We start from the raw sequence: 9,234 nt of genomic DNA, 5'->3' as shown, positions 1-9,234 counted from the left end.
CGTATGCATTGTGTCTATTGTGTATTGTATTGTATTGCATTGTATTGCATTGCATTGCACTAGATTGTATTGTAATGTAATGCATTGTATTGTATCGTATTGCACTATATTGAATTGTATTGCATTGCATTGTTTTGTACTGCATTGTGTCATTTGTGTATTGTATTGTATATTGTACTGTTTTGTGTATATTGTATCGTTTTCCATTGTAGTCCAATGACTACTGTACTGTACTGTACTGTACTGTGCTGTGCTGTACTGTACTTTATTGTACTTTATCGCATTGCATTTTACTGTACGCGTACGTGTATTGCAGTCTCCTTATATGTGGATCGAATACTTTCATTCATTGGATCCATGTCCCGTCATGTGTTTCAAAATAAGTTTAACCGTGATTTACTGTATGGAAGTACCAACCTACCAACATTTTAAAACTGTATGTAATATATTATACAAAGAATATGTGGCCTATCCCAACAAACCACAATTATAAAACATATGGATCCTTCGTGGTATATGTTACTGTTTTAAAAACAAGTTGGAAGTCATTATATACATATATGTTCTTACCTTGAGCAGAAACCACTGCCAGACAGACGAGGGCAAGAAATCCAATTTTTATCATTTTGACGTCTTCTTCACAAAGCCCCAAGTGTTCCTACAAATCAGAGATCTATTTGTAAGTAACGAATTATACTAGTGAATATATAACAAAAACGACTGACGTTCATTTATTTGACTGTATGTATGTGGTGTTGATAACATGATTGATTACCCACATAAATTTACTGATGGCAAAAACAGATATGGACATAATGATGGACATGTGAACAAATTGGTGGAGATTAGCTCAAACGTCGAACTGGGACAGAACCTTGTCTTGGATAGTCTGTTTACTGTGCTGCCGAGATGCATCGTTGGCTCTATAGCTGGTCGTATCTCCTACCTCAGAGATACAAGGGCTAGGAGGTACGACCAGCTAAAGGTGTATCTTGACAACACAGTAAACAGGCTACGTCTGGATCATTCCAAGTCTGTAACTTGTACAAACCCTAAAGTAAAGTTTTGACCGGACAGGATCGGGAATCCCAGCTTGCTGTCCGACTTCAAGATTTGATCTACCCTTACATATCTCGTCTTCATTGGAGTCTGAAACGGTTTACACCAAAATTTAACCAATGACTTTATTGCAGTCTCCATGGCAGTCAAGATGGAATAATATATTTTGGAGAGAACTTAGAATATTTAAAAATATTCTGACATTTGCTATTCAAAAACTTGACGTAGATATAAAAACCTTCAAGATAAGCTTATATATTTTTGGATTTATCGGGGATTTGTCTTAATTTTACACATTGAAATATATAGTAACTCGTGTATTCTATTTAAGTTAATTAAACATAATATCACTAAAAAATAAAATATCTTTGTTTTAGAATACAGAATAAAAACTTGGCAGTTTTAGAAAGCCAATATTTTCCGCTGACGTAAATAAAAAAATCCTCGACAGGTCACGAACGTGAAATAACATTGCCGTAAAAGGGTAAGTAATAATTTACAACGATAGAATGAAATGACTGTTAGAAAATCTCATTATTTTCTCTCTTTTTTTTCATAAAAATGACTGGTACTCTGTCACAGTGTTAGACTCGTCACGACGTTGTTTCAAACAAATTCTTTATAAAGCGAACACACAAACTGATAGCTTTGATAGAGATATAAAATATTTGAAATAAATTATCTTGTCACAGTTATCACTAAAAACCTGTGTGTCTGCTTGTGATTCACACGATATCTCGTATGGTTTAAAAGAAGGGTGTGTCCTTAGATATACTCATCATACGTAATTACACTGATGAGTGGTTATTTAAACGTGTAACACACCCGCGATTCATCGAGATTAAAATGTTCGCGAATCAATAAAAAATTATAGCAAACAGATTTTTTCACGTTGTTAAAATGTTAGGGGTAATGGCGTGTAATACAAATCAAATGTACATATTGCTTGCAATTGCTAGTCTAGAATTCTAAACTGGTACAGTACCAGTTTAGAATTCTAGACTAGCAATTGCTTGCAGGCGTTAATGATACTGTATATAAGCTCCTGAGGTTGAATCAAAATCGCTTTGGTAGGATAGATGTTGCTAACCTCACGAAGTTTCGTTATTTGTTAAACTTGACCATTAACATCTGTCTAATAAATAAAGCCGTTACAGTGACTGTAGATGATTGTAGCACATACAAGAGCTAAAAAAAACAGGCTTATTTGCAGTTACGTATCTGAACTAGTTTCATGTGGTGTTCATGAAAACGCCGTGCAGTGAAGTGTCATCTCCAGCGATAAAGATGTGCACATTTGAATATTTATCTTGTTTGGATATTTATTTATTTAGCTGTTTGGTTGTTGAAATTTCACATAGTTTCATTCGAAGCCTCATTTTAAAACTTAAGTTCCAGAGTTTTGTTGTTGGTATCCTGTCGAACGGACTAAAGTCATAATGCTACGATTGGTTGCATTATCGTTAATCTGTATTGCTTTCGTTGAAAGTAGTAAGTTAGTTGTCTTTATTTTTTTCTTTCATAATATGCTATGTTTCAATCCCGAGTCCCACATTAGTGTTATCTGAATAAGGTCTACAGGTAACCTTCTATTATATTATGGACTGACTTTTTGTATAGTGCTGCCAAAAAACCCGCGGTTTCACAGCTAGCTTATAATCTTAATAATCCAAGGTAGCCTTTTAAGGGGTACAAGATGGTTTTGGGTGGTTAGCTACAATAGTTGAAAACGTTATCTATTGTTTTTGAGGTTTTTATAAATAGTTTCGAAGTTTTCACTAAAAAATAAGTGATATTATTTCATCATTTGTATAAACTTGGTCGTGTCTAGCAAGCGGAACTGTTAAATCAGCACAACGATCTAAGAAGAGGAATTTCATTCCGAAGTACACACTAGCTACAAAAGTGATATGGGGTTATAACTATCTAATGGTATTCATATTTCAGATCCTAACAGTTGTGTAGGACGCTGTAACGAAGCATTCAATTCCGGAGATCCCTGTCATTGTAATACTCTGTGTAATAGTTTTGGTAATTGTTGTTCTGACTACCATGGTGAGGCCAGATGTTCAAGTAAGTACACCTCTTCACCATTTTCGATTTATCCTTTTTTTATCCTTATTTTCTTGCACCTCTTCTTCACTTGTTACAAATCAAACCGTCTACAGTTGTTGACAATGATGATGACAATTACACATTATTGCACTTTACATTTGTATTACGTCACGCGTCACGGCGCTAAAAGAAATTCTTGCAAACAAGAGCTGATATTTTTTCCACTGCGAGATATCAATGGTGCTTCTTGGACGGTGTCGTAAAAGAGGCGTGCGGTGCCGTAAAAGAGGTGTGGTCGGCTACACAATTGAATATTCATTACTCCTAAGTGCTTACTCCCATTGACGTTTATTCTCGCCAACGTCTATGTTATTCCTTCAGTGTAAATATCTCTCATGAATATTCACCAGGTTGATTAGTAGTTCATATATTCTCATTTTTGTCGGGTTATTTTATAGACGCCCCCAGTTCGTGTGTAAATCGCTGTGGTGAGGCGTATGATAATAGAGACACGTGTCATTGTGATAATGCATGCTCCGGTGCAGGTAACTGCTGTAGTGACTATAACCACATATGTACAGGTAAGTAATTCCTGCGGTGACTATAATTATATCTATTAGATGTACAGAGGAAGGGAGAGATTGAGAGATTGAGAGAGAGAGAGAGAGAGAGAGAGAGAGAGAGAGAGAGAGAGAGAGAGAGAGAGATTATTTGAATATTTGAACGAGTTAAGTTAAGAGAGAGATTATTTGAATATTTGAACGAGTTAAGTTAAGAGAGAGATTATTTGAATATTTGGACGAGCTAAGTGAGATGCACGTTTGTTTGTTTTAAGGTGATGACTTATCTCGTCTAGCCAATGAGATGTGGTATGGAGACTGGAACACAGCCATAGTTGGAAGTGATGTCCAGATAAATAAACAAGAATATATATCGGATAGAAAAGCCTATGAGGACCTGTCCCCAAATGAGTGAGTACAGGTCAAAGATGGCTTATGGTATTCGGCGAAACAAAACGAAACGAAAAGTACGAAGTGAAGCGTACAAGGCTAGCCGAATACCATAAGCCATCAAAGAAGTATTTACAATAAGGCAGCATTTATTTACCACTTACTATCATCAGTACTTGGAGATAGTTAAACTTTTGCTTTAAGTTGTTCAAGAAAACATCAACCTATTTTCAGATAATCATATTTAATCGTTTGCTTTAAGTTGTTCAAGAAAACATCCTACGGCGGCCCAGAGATGACATAGGAACAATACATTTGTGGAAGAAATAATTAATGTCTTGGATCATCGTACACATTTTTGAAATAGAGGTCAAAATGACATCAAAATTTAGTCGTTTTAGAATCCAATATGGCCGTATAATCCAATATGGCCGTAGAATCCAATATGGCCGTAGAATCCAATATGGCCACCAAATCTAATATGGCTGTAGAATATGTGTTTATTATATGGGAAAACTATGATATTGCCGATTTGAGTTTAGTATGTAGCTACTATGCAGCCTATATGAGTAGCCATTACATGTCACTCTCAAATTGATACCCTGAATTGACATGTTAAGAATAGGGAATTCAGTAACAGACTGTGCCATTTTAGTTTCGATTCGCACTTTTGAGCCTGTTTACTGTGCTATCGGGATACATCGTTATACGTCGGGCTACATCGTTATAGCAGGTCGTGCCTCCTAGCGCGGAGAATACGAGAGCTAACTAATACGATGTATCTCGACAGAAAAGAGGCTACAGTACACATTTTCAAATGATGTTTGTTCTCTTTTTACAGCTTCATCTCTTACTTCGACGCCGACATTCTGAATAGAAAGACATTTTCTCAGTTTGTTAGTTTGTTGGATAACTACTACCCACATACAGGACAATCCGAGGACATCACATCTGAAGAACTCCTTGAAGAAGACATCTTCCTTGATGAAATAATGACAACGTATCCCATGCGAAAAGCCCATGAATATTTGGTTGACAAAGGTTTGTACTCACAGACACTTGCGACATTTCATTATGTAGAGAAACTAACACTTGTGATCTGAGATGTGCTTCATTATGTAGAATGCTTAATAGACCACAGACACTTGTGACTTGCTATGTTTCTATCACTGTCACTTGTGATCCAAGACATGTTTCATTATGTAGAATGCTTTGACCACAGACACTTGTGACTTGTGATGTTTGTATCACTGTCACTTGTGATCCGAGACGTGTTTCATTATGTAGAATGCTTTGACCACAGACACTTGTGACTTGCGATGTTTGTATCACTGTCACTTGTGATCCGAGACATGTTTTATTATGTAGAATGCTTTGACCCACAGACACTTGTGACTTGCGATGTTTGTATCACTGTCACTTGTGATCCGAGATGTGTTTCATTATGTAGAAATTAATGCTGTTATCACAGACACATGACTCAGGATGTGTTTTCAGGATTATAGATAATGTGACATATAACATGTACGAGTATAGGTTAGAGTTACATGTACGAGTATAGGTTAGAGTTACATGTACGAGTATAGGTTAGAGTTACATGTACGAGTATAGGTTAGAGTTACATGTACGAGTATAGGTTAGAGTTGCATGTACAAGTATAGGTTAGAGTTACATGTACGAGTATAGGTTAGAGTTACATGTACGAGTATAGGTTAGAGTTCAAGAAAAGAAATGTTCATGGATAAATTTGGTCAAAGAGAAGCAAAGGTGTTGGAAGCTAAACTGTAATATCTGTCACTGTGTTGTTCAACCCTAGGCTTCTAGATCTATATGTGTAATGTTACTTTTGAAAAACCTATAAGTGTTATTATAATGAATTTCTTTTTCCCAATTTTATTTTATTTGTACCTTTAACAAATCCCCAGGGTTTTGTTACGTGTAATCAATAAATAAATATAGCATGGCACGAATTTTGTACCTTACAAACTATTAATTTTGGAAGCTGAATGTTATAATTTTGAATTACCCCCTTTCTCTCATATTTCATACATTCACATTTTCATCTTTTTTAAACACTTGATAGCTGTTTTCTGACATTCAAAAGACAAGACATATATATCTTCCTCTACCCATGTATTGGCTGATGAAAAATAACAACACATGAACCAAACTGGCAACTTGGGTATGTTTTAAATGGAATTTTCCTTATCTTGCTGTAGGTCTTGCAAGTCCAGATGAGAAAACATTCAAAGATGATTTGAAAAAGATTTGGTTTGAGATGTACACTAGATCCAGTGGTCCAATAGATTCATCAGGATTTGAGCATGTCTTTGTCGGTGAATTCAAGAACGGTGCAGTGACTGGATTCCATAATTGGGTACAGTTTTATTTTGAAGAACTTGACAAGACGGCTGACTACTATGGGTGGATCTCTGATGTCCAGGTAAAATGATGTGCGCTTTGCCATGCATTAACTAATCTACACTCAACCATAAATTCAAACATTTTGGATCAAGTTAGAATTTGGTACACTAACACTGAGTTCTTGTCCATCTCTACTAGCTTTGTTACACTTCCAATACTTACTCCCCCGAATGGGAAACTATTACAATGGGCTATGGCCAGCCAGTTACAATTTCAATATTTATTCCCCTGAAGGGGAAACTTTTATAATGGGCTACGTCCATCTGTAATGTCATTTCTGTAACATGCAATATCCGATAGGGAACTTGCAAACCCGCCATGTTGAATGTTGCATCATGGGAAATGTGATCAATCAGTATTGTAAACAATGATATTACATTGTTTTTAACCGCAAATGATCAATTCATAGTCACCCTGACAATTGTGGGAGGTTTATTTTATCGGCAACTCAAGATTAGGTATTATGATAACCACAGATAATCCCATAGTCCTTTGCATCTGAGCATGCTCAGTCTGGATTGCAAGTTCCCTACTTCAATAAAACCTGGCACAAATGTCATATATTATATTAGACATACTAGTATACATGTAATCTTTGAAATAACATATGCAAATTTGAATGAATGGTGGCTATATTTGAGGTCAAATATCAATATTTACCACATAACTCGATAATTGTAATGCATAGACTCCAGTCAGGTGTTTACTCCCATATTATTAGGGGCAAACATTCTTTTAAGACCTTGACCTTAGGGCCAATCATCAAAATGAAATCATATCTAACATATCACAAACACTTTAGTATTTTTTCGTTGCCACAAATGTCTTTTAAATCCAGTCTCTATTCAGTCACCTAGAAGTAAAGTATTTTTTTTTGGGGGGGGGGGGGGTTGTTGTAAACTTGGGAATTGCTTGCATGATTGGACCAGTGTAAAAGAGCCTTGGTAACAGATGTACATGCATCTCACAAGTTAGCTATTTTCAGTTTGGGTATTTTTGATTTTGGTTTGAGTTTTCATTGCCTACAGATACAAACATTGTTATAGTACCCTGTATCTGAAATTAGTTCAGAAAATAGAACCACATTTTTGTAACAATTACAGAATGTCCCTACTTCAGGTCATAAGAGTGGCAAGTAACAATCTAGTGTGCCATATTCTGGTTTTCAGAAAAACAAAAGATCATGAAGTTTGGCCACTAGGGGTGCTGTTCACAAAAGCTATTAGAGTAGATGTGTGGTCATGACTATAGCCTTCTATGATAAGGCATCATTGCCCAATGTTTCACAAGAAAAGCTAGTGACATTTTCATTCAGTCACAACATACTAATTTATTTCCAATGACATAATTTGTAGGAACTCATTTTAGCTAGTTTGTTGACTAATTCTGTTTTTAAAATCATTTTCCAGCCGGACATTATGGGTGTACAATTCGACTGGGATAGCTTCATGAAAGAAATCACTTCCATGTGGATTGGAAGAAGTCCAGAATTTGAAATGGGAATATTCACCGTTTGCTTCAAGGAAAGACCAAACAGTCAATGTAGTTTCACTTTGGCTGGTACCAGCACGCGTGTTCAAACCTGGGATGAAAAGGGGACCTGGGTTGGTACTGCCTATCCAATAGCATAGGCCTTACTATATTAACACCTGGGTTGACAGTGCCTATCCAATAGCATAGGCCCTCTTACATTACCACCTGGGTTGGCACTGCATATCTAATAGCCGATATTCTCTCATATTACCATCTGGTTTTATCCAGAAATGTTCTTCCTGTAATTTGACAAACGTAAAACTTGAAATTCAGTATAAATTTGCTTGCTAGATTTCAGTTATTAAAAAATATATAGTTGTATAAATATCACTCTTGTAAATCCATTCCTCCATCAATGTTTTTGTTAAAGGTAGTGAAGTAGGTAAAATGTACCTGAGTTCCCCAGTCATTTTACAAGGGTTCCCTACCAGTGTTTTTGTTAATTGTGGTAAGTAGGTAAAATGTACCCGAGTTCCCTAGTCATTTTACCAGGGTTCCCTACCAGTGTGTTTGTTTAAGGGCAGTACAGTAAGTAAAATCTACCTGAGTTCCCTATAATTTTACCAGGTTCACCATCAATGGTATAATATATTGGAAGCTATGCCAGTTTTTTTTTCTTCAGATTTCTCCCTTTCCTGTTACTGGTGTTCTTAGACATTAGCAAAGACTGCATCATCAGATCAAACCAGAGGTGGAGTCATGTCAGAGATCTTGTAGCAAAATATTGTAAACCTCGGTTTGTAGTGATATATTTTAAAATATAATGTATTTTCATGCAATGTATTCCAATGGACATAAATAATATATGAATAACAGTCACGTTGGACTTGTCCCTGATACTGAGTGTGATTTTCTGTAAACCATGGTGTGTTTGAATGCAAACAGCTTCTATCTAATGTTTGTTGGTAGCAGCATGGCTGTGTCAGGGACCAGATATAATAATAATAATAATGTTAGTTTTTACATCGTGCTTTCCCACACTGCTCAAAGCGCTTTACAATTATTACCCAGGGCACAGATCTATAGTGGCACGACAGCCTTTGATATTTCAACTCCCTGGGGAGCATATAATCCATTGCAGCCTTTATAAGCATATGAAATTATTAAATAAAGCATTTACAATGCAAACTATATCCTACCAGGTTCCCAATTATACAGAGATGGGTTGAGTGAAGCACAAATGTAGTTGAAATCTTGTTCAAGGACTTTAGCC

At 36.1% G+C, this 9,234-nt stretch overlaps 2 protein-coding genes across 2 annotated transcripts in view; one reads left to right on the top strand and one right to left on the bottom strand.

The window, feature by feature from the left end:
* LOC144445790 (uridylate-specific endoribonuclease-like) overlaps window positions 1-625 on the bottom strand; it is a 5,761-nt gene extending 5,136 nt beyond the window's left edge. Inside the window, exon 1 of the mRNA XM_078135429.1 lies at window positions 571-625. Within this exon, the coding sequence (XP_077991555.1) occupies window positions 571-625 (55 nt within the window). The remainder of the gene's footprint in view (window positions 1-570) is intronic.
* Window positions 626-763: 138 nt separating this feature from the next.
* On the top strand, window positions 764-8,119 carry LOC144445789 (uridylate-specific endoribonuclease B-like). Its single transcript, XM_078135428.1, has 7 exons — window positions 764-1,057; window positions 2,988-3,132; window positions 3,573-3,695; window positions 3,950-4,085; window positions 4,906-5,105; window positions 6,284-6,507; window positions 7,898-8,119. The coding sequence occupies exons 1-7, from the start codon at window positions 764-766 to the stop codon at window positions 8,117-8,119; spliced, it is 1,344 nt and encodes a 447-aa protein (XP_077991554.1).
* The last annotated feature ends 1,115 nt before the right edge of the window (window positions 8,120-9,234 follow it).

Source organism: Glandiceps talaboti, chromosome 14 (genome assembly GCF_964340395.1).
Source record: "Glandiceps talaboti chromosome 14, keGlaTala1.1, whole genome shotgun sequence".
Taxonomy (NCBI): Eukaryota; Metazoa; Hemichordata; class Enteropneusta; family Spengelidae; genus Glandiceps; species Glandiceps talaboti.
The sequence above is the reverse complement of the archived record's forward strand: the minus strand, read 5'-3'. Positions and strand labels throughout refer to the sequence as shown.

What these genes read in the sequence shown, in the direction of transcription:
- LOC144445789 (XM_078135428.1), top strand. Translation starts at nt 764, where the DNA reads ATGATTGATTACCCACATAAATTTACTGATGGCAAAAACAGATATGGA. An exon ending in TGGTGAGGCCAGATGTTCAA is followed by an intron (nt 3,133 to 3,572) that starts GTAAGTACACCT and finishes GTTATTTTATAG; the next exon opens with ACGCCCCCAGTTCGTGTGTA. An exon ending in TGAATATTTGGTTGACAAAG is followed by an intron (nt 5,106 to 6,283) that starts GTTTGTACTCAC and finishes ATCTTGCTGTAG; the next exon opens with GTCTTGCAAGTCCAGATGAG.